Source organism: Ambystoma mexicanum, chromosome 8, assembly GCF_040938575.1.
Source record: "Ambystoma mexicanum isolate Mex_15411 chromosome 8, UKY_AmexF1_1, whole genome shotgun sequence".
Taxonomy (NCBI): Eukaryota; Metazoa; Chordata; class Amphibia; order Caudata; family Ambystomatidae; genus Ambystoma; species Ambystoma mexicanum.
Window position 1 is genome coordinate 739,127,276 of NC_090929.1, and position 17,741 is coordinate 739,145,016.

Genomic DNA, 17,741 nt, shown 5'->3' on the forward strand with positions numbered 1-17,741 from the left:
TCGAGTATTTTCCAAACCGCCAACTCCTTCCAAAGGAGTAGACTCCGGGGAACCCATGCAAATAGGGGGTCTGAAAGGTCCTCTAACACAAAAGGAGCGGGAAAGGAGAAAACAGTTGCAATTATGCCTCTATTGCGGAAACTCAGAGCACTTTCTTCGAGACTGTCCGGTGAAACCTGCCAAGAAGGCAGTAGGAGCTGCAGTTACCAAAGTTACAAACTCTGAGCAGGGAAACGACCTCGCCCGACAAGAATAGAGGTCCTCTTGCCGAGCGTGAAAACCAGTTCCGTGACCTCGCATTTCGTGATACCTATGGTCCTCATTAGCCCTGATAATCCGGATCGATTACATGCAATTGAAGCTTACGTCGACAGCGGTGCCATCGGCAATTATGTGGATCATGAAATGGTTTTGAGGATGAATCTAACTCTTTGTCCCAAGGCTGTAAAGGACGTCATTACTACGGTGGATGGTACGGAGATAGCCTCCGGACCAGTAACGCATACCACTCAAGAGGTGACGCTAGTAAGTCAAGATGGACACCATGAGAAGATCGTGTTTGATGTGATCAAGGCCCCTCAGTTTTAGATTATTCTAGGAATACCTTGGTTAGAGAAACACAATCCTCTGATCGATTGGCGAGCAAGAACGGTCCAGTTTCCAGAATGTGTCTCTACTTGTCACCCTCCACCTGGTGTTGCACTGGCAGCAATTTCTTCAGAGACTCCCCAGTTACCTCCCGAATACCTAGAATACCAAGATGTTTTCCGGAAGGATCAGGCTAACTCTCTACCTCCTCATAGGTCTTATGACTGCCAGATAGACCTGATACCTGGATCTACTCCTCCTTGTAGTAGAATTTATGCCCTCACCGAGCCTGAGAACCTTCACCTTCGACAATACCTGGATCAATACCTGGCAAATGGGTTTATTCGTCCTTCCAAGTCCCCTGCTTCTTCAGCTTTGTTCTTCGTTCCAAAAAAGGAAGGAGACCTTAGAACTTGTATAGATTATCGCTCCCTGAACCAGATCACCGTTAAGAATAGATATCCGTTACCTTTGATCCCTGAACTCCTGGACCAAGTCAGAAAAGCATGCATATATTACAAAGCTGGATCTTAGAGGAGCTTACCACTTGGTATGAGTAAAAGAGGGCGATGAATGGAAGACGGCCTTCCGCACCAAGTATGGGCTATTTGAATATCAGGTCATGCCCTTCGGACTTTGCAATGCCCCGGCCGCCTTTCAATATTTTATGAACGATGTCCTCAGAGAGCTCATAGATGTGTGTGTTGTTGTTTACATTGACGACATCCTCGTTTATTCTTCATCGGAATCTGAACATCGGAAACACGTGAAAATGGTCCTCGAAAGATTGCGTCAACACAAACTTTTCGCTAAGTTGGAAAAATGTGTTTTCAACGTGACTGAAGTTGAATTCTTGGGATTCATATTATCACCTGGCGGAGTGCGTATGGATTCAAAGAAGGTCGATGCAGTTCTCAAATGGCCATCACCATCCTCCGTAAAAGGTGTGCAAAGCATGTTAGGCTTCGCTAACTTTTACCGCAGGTTTATCCCCGAATTCTCTCGAATAGTCCAGCCCATCACTGCCTTGTTAAAGAAAAACAAACGTTTTGAATGGTCTACCGAGGCGGAACAAGCTTTCCAGGATTTGAAGACTAAATTTATCTCTGGACCAATCTTAAAACACCCTCGCCCCGAACTCCCCTACATCGTGGAAACTGATGCTTCAAGCCTTGCCATGGGGGCAGTTCTATCACAAAAGGACCCGGTAACCAATCAGTTGCATCCCGTGGCATTTTGGTCCCGCAAATTCTCGCCTCCTGAAATCAATTACACGATTACTGACAAGGAACTTCTGGCTATCAAGTCTGCCTTTAAGGCTTGGCGGCATTATCTGCTGGGGGCCCGACACACCGTTACTGTGATTACGGATCACCGAAACCTGCAATATTTGAAAACCGCAAAAGCCCAATCCTCTAGACAACTCCGTTGGGCATTATTCTTTGCCGAGTTTGACTTCATAATTACCTATCGACCTGGTACAAAGAACGGTAAAGCTGATGCACTTTCTCGGATGGGAGTGGAAGAACACTTGATCAACCCTAAACCTGTACCAATCATTCCCGAACAAAGAATTCTGGGTGTAATCGCCACAGAATCCATTGAGGAAGTTAAGGATAAAGCCAGGCAACTTGTAACTCCAGCAGACATACAGAATTGGCATCTGCAGGGAAAGCACTTTGCAGTAAAGGACAACTTTTTGTATTTCCAAGAACGATTATACCTACCCAGCACAGATTTACAGAAAAAAGTAATCTCTTGTTATCACGATTCTTTAATGGAAGGACATACCGGTATGGCCAAGACCTCAGAAAAGATCAAGCGCTACTTCTGGTGGCCGTCTTGGAAAAAAGATATCAGAGACTTTATAATGTCCTGTGGAGTATGCGCCCAAAACAAGAGTCAAAAGGAAAGACCAGCAGGCCTCTTACGCCCTATTGACATCCCACCTCGCCCTTGGCATACGCTTTCTATGGACTTCATCACCGATCTACCTCCATGCTCCGGATACAATACGATTCTAGTAATCGTGGACTTATTCTCCAAGATGGCGCATTTCATTCCGCTCAAAGGCTTGCCAACAGCAGCAACTCTGGCCCGAGAATTTCTCAAAAACATCGTCCGACTGCACGGTTTTCCTTCGGTTCTAATTTCGGATCGAGGTAGTCAATTTATTTCTCATTTTTGGCAAAGTTGCTGTTGGTCGGCTCAAATTATTGTGAGACTATCGACCAGTCACCACCCTCAGACCGACGGACAAACCGAGAGGACCAATCAAACTCTGGAACAGTATTTACGCTGCATGCTGCAACAAACTGAAAAAACTTGGAAAGACACCCTTTGGATAGCCGAATATGCCTACAATAACTCTGTCCATTTGGGAACTGGGAAAACCCCATTTTTTCTTTTGTACGGCAGTCACCCTCGAACCTCGGAGTTGGATCCCCTCCAAGATCTTGAAACACCAGCAGTAGACTACCTGCATTCTACAATCACCCAAGCCTTTAAGGAAGCTGTTTCTCACCTTCAAAGGGCTAAAGAACAATACAAGAAAGGAGCAGATCAACATCGGAAGGAAGCCCCTCAATATCAAGTAGGGGATCAAGTCTGGTTATCCACCAAATATCTACCTCTAAAAGGGCCACGCACATTCAACCCAAGATACCTTGGTCCCTATTCCATCACTACCATAGTAAACCCAGTAGCGGTCAAGTTGGACTTGCCCCCGCACATGAAGATACATCCGGTCTTCCACGTCTCTCTATTAAAACCTGTGCAAGCTCAAACCCGACTAACTAAATCTCCAAAACCTATCCTAGTTGATGGAGAACTCGAGTTTGAAGTCAAAAGCATTCTGGACTCCAAGATCTCCAAATCTAAACTATTTTACCTAATTGACTGGAAAGGCTACGGCCCCCAAGAGAGATCCTGGGAACCTGCTGAATATGTCCACGCTCCTCGCCTAATCAAAAGATTTCACCGAACATTTCCTGACAAGCCAAAACCCCCGGAGAAGCCCGGTTTGGGAGGGGCCTTGAGGGGGGGTACTGTCATGATCTCTGCTTCCAAAAGGTCAGGGTTTTCCAAACTCCCTTGGAAGCAGATCCATAACCCAGGTTCCGAGTGCCAACCAGTCCCAATTGGGACCTTTTGGACCCAGTCCTGGCGCCAGTGGCACCAGGCTCATAAATATGCCCAGTCCCAGCGCTGGGAGCGCCGGGCTCATAATGCTTGGGTGGACTTACCTGCAGCAGACCATGCTGCTTACTTGCCTGCCAGTTGAGCCTCTGACCCTCTTCTGTTTGGAACTACTTTTCCTGTTGGGTGGGGCAGGAGCCACTCCCTTGATTCAGAACACTGGAACTCTTCTGGAAAGCAGGAACTCTTTTCTTACCTAGGCGTGGCTGTGGAAGGAGACACCTAAGCACTACAGGAGGCTATTTAAACCACACCCGATGGATGAATCTTGCTTTGCGTTATTCTGCATCCTCTGCAGCAGAACGCTCATCGTGTCTTCTGCATCTGATCCTGGGCCTAAGGAAAAAGGCTTACCATCCTGAATCCAGTCTTCAGCAACACCTATAAAGACAAGAAAGAACAGATCAGCATTACGGTCTTCAGTGACAGCTCTTCACTTACCTGGTCCATCGGCTGTCACCAACGCCTCGCGCTGCATTCCGGCATCTGAAAGACAAAGGCTTACCTACTCTTCGTGCGCTCCGGAGGTCTTCACACTGCATTCCGGCATCTGAAAGACAAAAGCTTACCAACTCTTCGCACGCTCCCGAGGCCTTCGGCGCTGCATCCCGCATCTGAAAGACAAAACAAGGTGTGTTTAAAGACATTGGGGAACTTTAATACTCACGTGCCATTACTCCTTTCCACATCTAACCCAGTGGGTATTCCGGCACCCTGCAGCCGCTCCGAACTTGTAACTGCAAAATAAAAAGACAGTTAGAGCGCATCGTGAAGCAGGCAACAAGCGCTTACTTACGTGCTTCCAGGCGCTTCTATTCATCACACGGGCTCCATCTTCAACTCACTTCAGCCCGTCATCCGCCATCGCCGGAACCCTGCAAAACAAGAAACATCATTACTAAAGACTTTAAAGACATTAGAATTACTCGACACTTACCGTTTGTGCAGTAAACGACGGACAGCAGTCCTCTGAAGTCAAGAGGCCTGCTCCCCTTATCCAGTGAAGAAACTGGTTACAGCACCCTGCCCCGAGGCAGATGGAGAGCACGGCGTTCACTTACCTAAGGTGAGAGCGTTAACCTTTGGGGTTCTACAGGAGAAGAGAAAGGGAAGAAGAGAGAGACATTTAATAACCCAGTTCCTTAATCCCATATTTTCTATCTGCAGACATCTTACCCTTCGAGTCAGACATACAGTGCACAGAGGTCCAGCCCAAAGAGCCAGCCGTGTGTTACACATCACCTTTGAAGATACGGTATACGCCCAGTCAAGACCGGCGCCTCTACGGGAATCAGGTGAGCGTTACAACCAATGCCACAACTAACAGCGCACACTACACATCCCATACGGCAAAACCACCACTACCGAGAAAACATTTCAAGACATTCACCATGGAGGACCTGACTGCCACTTTAGCATCCCTCAAGGCTACACGTGAATGACATCCTCACTGCCTCTGTGCACAAGACCCTTCTGACTGATGCAGCCCTCCCTTATCTGGAAATCATCAACAGCTCACTCAATCAAGGCACCTTGCCCACAATAATGAAGACAGACAAATCCTTATGCTCCTCAAAAAACAAATACTGGGCCCTGACAACCTCAGCAACTACTGGCCCATCACCCATTTTCCCTTCCTAGGCAAGCTCCTTGAGAACGCAGTAGTAATGCAACTTCTTCAACACATTGACACCAACAACATCCTTCAATCCTACCAATATGGCTTCAGACCCTGAAGCAGCATGGAAACAGCTACGATCAAGGTGATTGACAATGTCCTTAACATCCAGGATGATTGCTATCCTTGGCCTCTAAGTCTCCTCCATCTCGACATGCCACATTCGATATAGTAGACTATCACACATACAGACATTCCACAAATACCCAGCACATCCACTGAATGCAATCTCCTGCCCCAAAACAATTCTATGAATGTGTTTTGCAAATAATAATTTGTATCTCACCACAAATAAGAACTGTGTTTTCTCCATTCCATCAAAACAAGTTGGCAAACCTAAAACAACCACTGAATATACACATTTGCCCCCAAACAATTGCAAGAATTTGTCTTTGTAGGTAGTATTTTGATGCACTTCAAAAAATATGGCACACTTACTTTTAACCACTTGATGTACTCTACTGTCTCCAAACAAAAAAAGTCTTTCCAACTAGTATTTTGTTTAACAACACATCTTTACAACTAACGTTTTCTCTCATCGAGTTGCCAGGTTGGTACACCGAATAAAAGCACTGAATGCAATTTCCTGACTCCAACAATTCTTAAAATCTTAATTTGCAATTTATATTTTGCCCTTCACACAAAATATGGGACATTCAATTACATTCACCAAATGCACTCTTCTGCAACCATTTCGGTGCTGGACTGCCCATGTGGGCGGGTCAAAGACTGATATGCAAATGGATATTTCCCTTCTGTGAAAGGTACAGTGAGCCAAAGTGTGGCTGCAGACTCTTGAGTGGGTACCTTCCCAAAGAACAGGTCATTTAGCCGTGTTCGTTCTTGCAGAGGGGCTCCTATGACTATGTTTTGATTGTACTGGACATAGGTTGGCTTCATCAAAATCACTCGTAATGGACTGGTTTTAGATGTGTACAGATGATAACGTATAGTACTTAGCCGAATTGGCCATCACAAAGGTTAATTGTATAATTAGACTTAACTAATGGTAGTGCTTCCGCTACTGATGCTGCAGCTGGCAAAGGTGTCATCATAATCAGAGTTGGCTCTTGTTCTCAAGTAACAAGTAGCACATTTTCTAGTCTAGTCTTCCTTGTCAATGTTTTTTTTTCTGTTAACTCCTTTGATGGAACTAGGTGCAAGAAATGCGAGTTTATTTCAAATCAAGTAAGTCTATAGCTTTCTGCTTTGATGGGCTAAACTAAAAACTTCACAAAAATTATTTAAAGCCTCAAGCATATTTGCAGGTGAACTGCAATTCTCTCTAGCTAGAAATACATTAAATCACTATTGATGTGTATCAAAGGTCCTTGGATGTGTATGAAAGATAACCATGGTGTCATTTTGCCATTCGGATGTGCATATACAACATACATTGGAGGTAGGTGTGACCTGTGCGACACTCTGCCATACCAATCTCGGGGGCGGCGGACAAAACAGCAATCTGGGCTTTGAGTGTGACAGGGGAGTCAACATGCAAGGGGTTAGAGCAGCTCTAATTTGGCTGACTGCAAACTATCCCCAAATCCTGGGGGTCACCATCAGAGGGAACTGCTGGACCTTCTTTATCTCGTTACTTGTTTGGGCCTACCCACCACAACGTGTGGTTGGCTAAGCAGCCATAACTGGTAAAAGGAGACCTTGATAACATGAGGCCTGGTAGTGGGTATGAATATGGTCATATGTTCAGCGGACTTATTCACAAGATGACCCAGCCCAATAGCACAGGGTGCTTTCCATCAGCTGTCACCTTCTGAGCATTACAATGAATGTATCCCCATCAACTGTGATATCCCCATTTCCAAATCAACAGCAGTTGTAAAGCAATAACCAGTCTGAACTGTGAACACAGTAGCTTGTAACATACCTGAAATTGTATTACTGATCCTGACAAAGATCCTTTCAAAATCTGCAAAGTCATGCCACGAAGACTGGAACATGTGCATGAAGCCATTCACAAAGAGATTCTCCATCCTGCATACACAAAGTGAGTGTTATGTTACACGCAACCTTGCACATGACAAGTTCAAAAGACTTTCACACAACATTGCTATGAAATTGAATATGCTTGTAGTGAATAGTTCCTGTCTATATGCAGCAAACCCGATATCACTGACACTTCTCTCAATGTACTATGTAGCACTTTCTTCCATACTATCTCACTCTTCATCACTCTGTAAACAGCACAGTAGCTCTTCCAAATTCCAAATGCAATTATACTCTATTTTTGAAATTTTTATTTGTGATATAGTTTGTTCAGCTTTACACAACAGATATCAAAAATGCCATTCCCAAATAAATTCCAGCTCATAATGACTCACTTAAATCGAGCTAAAATGTTAAAAATGTTCACTATTTCTCTCCAGAACATGGTAAAATACATAATACAGGCATGATTATTTCCATTCATAAATTCACTCCAAAGAAGTTAAGAATCTATTTATCAGCATAATGTTAACATAAATTAACTTGGAATGAGTGTCCACTTTCGCATTTTGAAGAGTGATGTATTTAAATGTGTCTTTGCCTTTAAATGCCGAAGTAGTTCAAATCTCTCGAATTACTGGAAAGATCAGTATGATGGAAATATTGATATCCTCCATATCTAAATGGCACCTAAGATATATCATGCACATTTAAGTCTTTGGCTCCTGTTATTAGTGTGATGACGAAGGTTGTTCCTTCTGCAATAAGTTCTTTTTGCACATCATTGGGCGGGGGGATCCTAAAACACTTCAATTGTTATTCTTTAAATGAATGTGGTTTGGTGCAATTAAAATGTTCAGCTCGAGCTTGCACCTCTTCTTTCATGGTGCCATACTTGGAGTATATGACCTTGACTCGAACCTTACTATGGACAGAGAGGTCAATGCCATTGCCTCCTCCCCCGCATATTACTCCAAAGTACTCAATGCAGCCAGGCCCTTCTTATCTCGACAAAATTGCCTCACCATTGCTAGGGCAATAATCGGATCTAGACTGGACTACTGCCATGCCCACATTGTAGGGACCACCAACAAAAACCTTTCTAAACTCCAACTTGTTCAGAATAACGCCCTCAGGGCAGCCACAGGAACCTCAAGAAGAGACCACATCTCTGAAGTGAGAAGGCAGGCTCACTGGCTCCCTGTCAAAGAGAGAATTGTCTTTAAAACCCTGTCGCTCACGCATAATACTTGGTCCAAAGAATTGTCAAGCATGGTTCCTCCAGGCCCTTGAGGAAAGACTACACTAACCTGATCACCACGCCCAAGACACGAAGAATCCGTGCTGGTGTCTCCAGCTCCCCCACTATGGCCGCTTCACACTGGAATGCTCTTCCCACTCACCTACGTATGATTGATTCCCACTTAGCATTCCGCAAAGCTAACAAAACTTCGCTTTTTGTTTAGTCAGAATACCTTCATACAAGAAATTCTCTATGCCTCAATGTTTTTGCTTTCCATGTAACACCTCTGCACCTCTGTCTGATCACCTCTGTTCTGTAATCAGGCATGTTGACTATTGTCATCTGTCTACATTGAATCAAGTCTACTTACAATCTCACGTAACAGCACCTCGATGCCTCTGGGCTGCAAGTGCGCTATACAAATGCAAATAAATAAATATGCCCTTATGCCTACATTTCCCAATAACTCGTCCTGTGGACATGGGACTATGCAGATGTGTTAGCACAGCTGGCAACTTTCTGTCATAAGCCAGTCTGTTCTAGACTGGAAACCACCGATCTGTTTCATTTTAGGGATGGAACTATAGTTTTTTGGGGCTGAGGAGAAACTGAATGCCGGACCAGACAAGGCCGAGCCATGGACTTGCCTTCCAGATTGGCTTCTTGGGGACAGATTGTCATGAGACCATCTTGATGGGAAGGCATGTCATGAAAAGCCCCTCACGGAGTACGTGACTGTGGCTTGACCTAAAGGTCCAGTCCTTGCCCTTGGGACATCGGTTACATGTCTTTACATCGAAAACTTTCCAATGAAATGAAAATGCATCAAAAATTATCCAACGAAAACATATTCATCGAATGCATTTCCTTTTTTTTTTGGGCTGGGTCCACCCCAACCCCCCCAAACCCCTGTTTTTTACCTTTAAAAACCCACCCCAACCTAAATGAACCCTTTACCCCACACAAATATGCATTCAATGCACATTTTTCGTTGCATACGTTTCGATGGAAAACGTTTTGTTGGAAACTTTTTCGATGGAAAGCCTGCACACCATTTACACCGACAGAAGGGATATACAGTCTCTCTCATGTGTGGTTCCTGTGAAAATGGTGTCCCGATTACATCTAAAGGACTGATTTAGTCGCAGCTTTGTGGATATAAGCTCACTTGATGCTCATATGGTTTCTGGATAAACTGTGTGTATTCTAGTGTGTCCTTGGTTGCCTGATAATCCATCTAACAGGGTAACCAGTTATCCATTGCTTTGCGCTGTGGTTTGTGCTGTTTGCAGATCTGTCAATGGTTGTAAAATGAGAATATTTCCTGAGAAACCAGTTTTATCTTTATTTTATTTCAGGTCCAATAAGGACCCCAATTCTGGTTGTCATGTTCTGCCATGGAAGGCTACATTCTACAGAGCCTGAAAAGTGGACTGTCAGTATCAAGGGTCCACATCCCGGGGTCTTGCATCACAAACCATGCCATATTCTGATCAGGCTAACTAATCTCAGATCTAATTGCACACATTGCCCATCTCCCGATCATTTCATTCCAATCATGTCAAAGAAGAGAGCAGAGCCTCCAATAGTATACCAGTTACTTGGAACACCCACACAGGATCGTGCGAATGGCATGGCAACTACTCATAAAATGCAGCAGTCTCTGTTGAACACTGTTAGGCAGAAACCTGTGCAGTTCCCTTGGGGAACACTGCAAAAGATTTAAGACTACAGGTAGAGCAGTAAACCCCTTTGGTAGCAGTCTGTACCACCCAGATTTACCTGGTAGCTGTGGCTGAGCAGTCAGACTTCTCTCAAGAAGAGTTAGGCAGTATGTAAAGTATACACAATATGTACCAAAACACAATAGCACAAGCAAACACTGACCAGAGCTTGGTTTCAAAAGTATATAGTTATTTATTTAAAATACACATAAGTTAAAAACACTCTAGCAAAAATATAGTAAAAGTACTTCAACACAGTTATAATGAAAGTAGATTCAATCCTTTCTCCTATCTAGACAACTCTAGGTAAAACACCACTTAATTAAAACAGAGGTGAGTGCTTAACGTTAGATGACACTCTAGTAGTTTCCAAGAAAGGGAGAGAAAAAGCAGAAATGGGTTAGACACACCACTCTAAGGTCCAGAGCACTTGCAATAGGCTTACAGAAGAATAAAGTCACAGGTGAGCAAAAGTCACTAGGCAGGGCCCACTCTTAGAGTAGCCGGAGCGAAAATGTGCCCAAGATCACACTGTTAGTTAGAGATTCAAAGTCTTGCAAAGAGTCAAAAAGAGGTTAGAGTGGCTCAGAAAGTTTAGCCAAAGTGTCCCAGGCACTCCCAGGTTCGAAAGCCGGGGACTAAATCTACCCCGTACAGTCGGTAGCAAGGGAAGCCAGGCAGAACACAGTACCTTAAGCGGAAAGGATCCTCCAGCGGTGGCAGTTGTTCCAGGCAGTGGCAGCAGGGCTCGACGTCGGTCAGGGGAGAAGAAGTTCTCGCTGAAGAGCAGAAGAAGAGGGTCGTTGCACTGCCCGGGAAGAAACCAGCCGCGGAGTCCTCCGGTTAAAGGGTTGGTGCCGACTTTCGCGGTATGGGGGTAAAGTGTGGTATTCCGGTTGCCGGGGTGCTTGGCACAGGCAAGGCGGCCACGAGATACCTCAAAGAACGGAAAGAAGGCGAAAACTGGTTGTCCCCACCAGTCAAGGGAAGGAGCCACTCCGTTAAGAGTTCTCCTCGGTCGTCGGGAAAAAGTGGTGAGACGGTTCAGCAGGGCTCCACCGGGTGGTGTCGTCGAAGCAGGTCGGCTCAGCTCTTCCCTCGTCGGATTCTTGGTCCTGTGGCGACTTCTGAAGTCCCAGTCCCCAAAGCCCTGCTTTTATGCAGCAAACCCCCATTCACCCAGCCTAGCTGTCACTCAACCATGCTAAGTGGTGAGCCGGGCGGCTCACCACTTGGGCCAATCAGGACGGAGTGCGACTTGAGTTACCAAGGTAACTCAGTCCAGGGTGCCTAAATCCCCCTCCACCCCTCCTAAGTACCCCAGACAGAGTGGCACCACTTTGGAGGGCTTCTGTGGAGAAGCCCGCCAAAAGTGGAACAAAGGGCTCCACTTTGGGTCAGAGTTACAGAGGCGAACACCAACGCCATTTTAGAATCAAGTTTTGGCAAAAAGTCCCAACCGGAGTTATAAAAATAAATATATAAACTGGCGGTATGTTTAAGGCTACCGTAAATAAATAATTAAATGTGTTAGCCTAAAACAATGGGAAATCCCATAGGGAAATATTCGCGGTCGAATATAAAAAGTAGTTTCCACTGCCACCAGCCAAAACTCGATCAGGGGGGACGGAGACGTGCCCCCTCGACTAACAGACCCTGGGGCAATCGAATTGCCCCAGCCAGTACGTCCACAATATGATGGTTTGTACTGGTTCTGTTCAGGATTCAAGACTAGCAAAGTCTTTGGTGACTTTACATGCCCTGGGAGACAGTAGTCAGTCCCAGGGTATGGAGTCTATGTTGGGGAGTCCCTAGGACACCCCTGGGTCACGGCACAGAGGGTGCTGTGTGACCCACATCACAAAAATACATGAGGCCCTATGGAGTAAAAGACCCCATAGCCCATTCAACACAAGGTTTAACCAAGAAAACACACTTCAACATGTCCAAGAGTGAGGGTAAAAGAGTCTCACTCTTGGCAGGAGAAAAAAATTAAACCCCAGAAATCCAGCAAAGCTGCTGGGGGACTCACTAGGTAGGGAAATTCAGCCTAAACAGAGAATTCTCCCTAACACTCGCCCCCCCCAGACTAAGGGACAGGAGGATTTAATCCACTCCTGGATGAACCTCATACCTCTAGTCGATGATATACATCCTAGAGAGTCCATCAGCATTTTGATGGTGACACCCTGACCTGTGCTCAATGGTGAACTCAAAGGTTTTCTTTTGTAAGCTAACGGACCTACAGACCCTTTGAGGAACATCAGTCTTTTTGTTATAGGGGATCTGGTTGACCAGTCCCTCAGAAGTTGGTACAACTTCTGAACCTATGTTAGGCTTTTTCAAGGGGTCCTTATAAAGGATTCCCTTAGATCTAGAGGGGCCTCCAAGGTTCCTCACCACCTCTCTTGTGGGAGCAGGTTGGGTCTTAGGCCTCTTGGTTGGAGGGGTTGGGGTTAGGCAATGTACCTGCTTCCCCTTCCTCTTAGATCTACCCTTACCTATTTTAGGAGTTCCCCCCCTAATATTAGGATTTGAGTTGGGGTCTTCAGTAGAAGGTCCAACAGTCTGAAGGTTTTTGGCCTTAGACTTTTCTTTTCTGGTTTTCCACCAGCACTGAGAATTACCAGTTCTCTCGGGTCCAGATAGGGGCCTAGTTGGTCTATCCACCTCTTCCTCAGAAGCAGGGGGAGTCAGAGACTCTGAGACTAGGGGAACAATGATGGAGCTTGGTTGGGGCTCCCATGTTCCTAGCATACTATCCGGAAAGGTGCCTGGGTCAGAGGTCAACTTACTAAACCCAGGGCTTGTAGTGGGGTTCTCAGTAGAGGGTCCCACAGGCTTAGAAGGGTCCTTCAAGGTAGCCTTTCTAGCCAATTTGGTTAAGTTCTGCTTCTCCATACTGGGAGGCCTGGGGGTATGTGACACTACTCCTAGAGTTCTTAGGTCATTCCCTAACAGGACCTTCCCAGGTACCTCAGCCTGAACACTGACAGGGATCCTTACTGTCATGTTGTTACATTGAATGAGGGCTGGTAGAATAGGAACCATTTGGACAGGGCCTCCAGACATCTTAGTGGGACCTTTGGGTGCTTTGGCCACATCCTCAGGTTGAAAGAAGCTTTCATCCACTACTGTTCTGCTGGCCCCAGTGTCTCTCCTGGCAGGAGTATCCTGGCCATTGACAAGAACACTGTCCACATAATACACCTTAGAGTTAACAGGTAGGGAGTTATACACAACCCTATTCTGGGGACTAACCAGACCCATAGGCTCTAAGTTTACAGTTGCTTGAAGACCCAAGGGTTCTTCAGCAAAGAGTTCAAAGTGGGCACTAGCCATCTGTACTTCATCCTCAGGAGTGAAGGCTAAGGAGACTGTGCTGATCCCTGCAGGTTTACCCTTGCACTTGGGATCTCCTTTGATATGGTCAGTACCCTGACAGACATAGCATTGTCCAAATGCTCTCTGGAAGGGTGGCTTGTTCTGACCTCCTTCTGGCTTGTGGCCAGAAGGTACACTAGCCTGATTCGGTTTACCCTGGGGCTTACCCTGGTTATTTGGTTGTTTGCGGCCCTCTTGGGTATGGGAGGTATTAGAATTCTCTTTGGAGTCCTTTTTAGGCTGTTTCTCCCCATCCTTCCTCTGAGTTACCCCAGAATCCTTGGGAGTGGCCCTGTTGGCAACCCACAAGTCAGCAGCCCTAGCTAGCCTCCTAGGATCCAATTCCTGTGAATCAGCCAAGTGCTGTCTGAGCTCAGGAGAGCAGGCATCATAAATTGACTCCAACATAAAGAGATTTCTCATCCCCTCATAAGTGTTCACCTTGTAACCCTTAATCCATCCCTCTAAGTTTTTCAAACATTCACTCACCCAGGTAGCCCAAGGGGTACCATCATGCTTTTTGAGGCTCCTAAACCTCTTAAGATACTGGGAAGGGGTCTTCCCAAACCTAGCTATCAAAGCTAGTTTCACACATTCATAGTCCTTCCTATCCTCCTCCCCCATCTCCATTACCACATCAGTTGCAACAGGGGGAAGCCTAGAGAACAACCAGGTGAGTAAGTCATTTCCTGTGATGTTCTGGAGCCCATGATTATATTCAAACAGAGACAACCAATCCAACACATCCAACTTAGGCTCATACATACCAACCAATTCTTTAGGCATCCGGGGTCTTTTAGGACTGGAACTTCTAGAGGAGCCAGAGAGAGAAACATTCTCAACAGATAATTTCTTCATTTCTAAGTCATACTTGAGCTCCATTTCCCTTAGCCTTAGTTCTTTGTCAGTTTGAGCATTAAGTTTCTTATACTCCAATTCTAGCTTCATTTTCTCCAGTTCAAAGTACTGAGGACTAAATGTGGGACCTGGTAAAGGTCCAGTAGGTACAGCAGGTAGAGCAGGCAGAGGCCTAGGGGGGACAGTTACAACAGCCTCACCCTCCTCTTCTGACTCTTCCTCAGAAACATCAACATTTTGCTCCATGTTAACTTCAACACTGTCATCTACAGTCGCTGGAGTGGTAGGTTCCTCTGAACCATCACCCAGACTTTGGTTAGCTAACAATCTTTCAATCAGCTCCATTTTCTTGCCCTTAGTCAGGAGATCCTTATGTTTACAGAGCACTCTTAAACAATCAGCAGTTTTGGCTGCAAGGGACTCTTGACTATAGCTTTCTATAACTGACATGTTAGAGGTTTTACTTTTTCAGTGCTAAGCTTTGTGGTTAGTTGCACTAAGGTATCTAAAGCACAATAAAATGTATACTCAATACAAATCCCACCGCTGTACACCAGTGTTAGGCAGAAACCTGTGCAGTTCCCTTGGGGAACACTGCAAAAGATTTAAGACTACAGGTAGAGCAGTAAACCCCTTTGGTAGCAGTCTGTACCACCCAGATTTACCTGGTAGCTGTGGCTGAGCAGTCAGACTTCTCTCAAGAAGAGTTAGGCAGTATGTAAAGTATACACAATATGTACCAAAACACAATAGCACAAGCAAACACTGACCAGAGCTTGGTTTCAAAAGTATATAGTTATTTATTTAAAATACACATAAGTTAAAAACACTCTAGCAAAAATATAGTAAAAGTACTTCAACACAGTTATAATGAAAGTAGATTCAATCCTTTCTCCTATCTAGACAACTCTAGGTAAAACACCACTTAATTAAAACAGAGGTGAGTGCTTAACGTTAGATGACACTCTAGTAGTTTCCAAGAAAGGGAGAGAAAAAGCAGAAATGGGTTAGACACACCACTCTAAGGTCCAGAGCACTTGCAATAGGCTTACAGAAGAATAAAGTCACAGGTGAGCAAAAGTCACTAGGCAGGGCCCACTCTTAGAGTAGCCGGAGCGAAAATGTGCCCAAGATCACACTGTTAGTTAGAGATTCAAAGTCTTGCAAAGAGTCAAAAAGAGGTTAGAGTGGCTCAGAAAGTTTAGCCAAAGTGTCCCAGGCACTCCCAGGTTCGAAAGCCGGGGACTAAATCTACCCCGTACAGTCGGTAGCAAGGGAAGCCAGGCAGAACACAGTACCTTAAGCGGAAAGGATCCTCCAGCGGTGGCAGTTGTTCCAGGCAGTGGCAGCAGGGCTCGACGTCGGTCAGGGGAGAAGAAGTTCTCGCTGAAGAGCAGAAGAAGAGGGTCGTTGCACTGCCCGGGAAGAAACCAGCCGCGGAGTCCTCCGGTTAAAGGGTTGGTGCCGACTTTCGCGGTATGGGGGTAAAGTGTGGTATTCCGGTTGCCGGGGTGCTTGGCACAGGCAAGGCGGCCACGAGATACCTCAAAGAACGGAAAGAAGGCGAAAACTGGTTGTCCCCACCAGTCAAGGGAAGGAGCCACTCCGTTAAGAGTTCTCCTCGGTCGTCGGGAAAAAGTGGTGAGACGGTTCAGCAGGGCTCCACCGGGTGGTGTCGTCGAAGCAGGTCGGCTCAGCTCTTCCCTCGTCGGATTCTTGGTCCTGTGGCGACTTCTGAAGTCCCAGTCCCCAAAGCCCTGCTTTTATGCAGCAAACCCCCATTCACCCAGCCTAGCTGTCACTCAACCATGCTAAGTGGTGAGCCGGGCGGCTCACCACTTGGGCCAGTCAGGACGGAGTGCGACTTGAGTTACCAAGGTAACTCAGTCCAGGGTGCCTAAATCCCCCTCCACCCCTCCTAAGTACCCCAGACAGAGTGGCACCACTTTGGAGGGCTTCTGTGGAGAAGCCCGCCAAAAGTGGAACAAAGGGCTCCACTTTGGGTCAGAGTTACAGAGGCGAACACCAACGCCATTTTAGAATCAAGTTTTGGCAAAAAGTCCCAACCGGAGTTATAAAAATAAATATATAAACTGGCGGTATGTTTAAGGCTACCGTAAATAAATAATTAAATGTGTTAGCCTAAAACAATGGGAAATCCCATAGGGAAATATTCGCGGTCGAATATAAAAAGTAGTTTCCACTGCCACCAGCCAAAACTCGATCAGGGGGGACGGAGACGTGCCCCCTCGACTAACAGACCCTGGGGCAATCGAATTGCCCCAGCCAGTACGTCCACAATATGATGGTTTGTACTGGTTCTGTTCAGGATTCAAGACTAGCAAAGTCTTTGGTGACTTTACATGCCCTGGGAGACAGTAGTCAGTCCCAGGGTATGGAGTCTATGTTGGGGAGTCCCTAGGACACCCCTGGGTCACGGCACAGAGGGTGCTGTGTGACCCACATCACAAAAATACATGAGGCCCTATGGAGTAAAAGACCCCATAGCCCATTCAACACAAGGTTTAACCAAGAAAACACACTTCAACATGTCCAAGAGTGAGGGTAAAAGAGTCTCACTCTTGGCAGGAGAAAAAAATTAAACCCCAGAAATCCAGCAAAGCTGCTGGGGGACTCACTAGGTAGGGAAATTCAGCCTAAACAGAGAATTCTCCCTAACAAACACCAGCTCTGCAATTGCACATGCAGTTAATCTTTGGACCTTTCTGGACATCTTGCATTGCTATATAAGCCCAGGGGTAGCTATTACCAGACCTTGATGATCCTTGAAAAATAAGTTTGACATTAACTTTTGGACATACTTTCTTAGCAAAATTATCAATAACAAAACCAACCCGGAATTTGCTGGTCTTTACTGCATTTGTGAAGTCTTGACTGTATGGTATCTGTGAATCTTTCCTCTATGGTAAGACCTCCTAGCCAGACTTCCCTCATCTTCTCCCCACCTTCTAACTCTACCGTCTGATGTATCCATTAGTCTAGTGCTGCTTGACAAACACATACATTAATAATTGATGTGATGATTCCAGGGAGATCGTCACCTCTCCCCAAGGGGGAGTCACCATGTCTGGAACTAGGCTAGTGAGCCTAATACACTTAT

At 45.8% G+C, this 17,741-nt stretch overlaps 1 protein-coding gene across 1 annotated transcript in view; it reads right to left on the bottom strand.

Annotated features, from left to right (window-relative positions):
- The window catches only part of ALOX5 (arachidonate 5-lipoxygenase), an 846,300-nt gene that overhangs the window by 563,009 nt on the left and 265,550 nt on the right, over positions 1 to 17,741 (bottom strand). Inside the window, exon 5 of the mRNA XM_069610558.1 lies at positions 7,353 to 7,459. Coding sequence (XP_069466659.1) covers positions 7,353 to 7,459 — 107 coding nt within the window. The remainder of the gene's footprint in view (positions 1 to 7,352; positions 7,460 to 17,741) is intronic.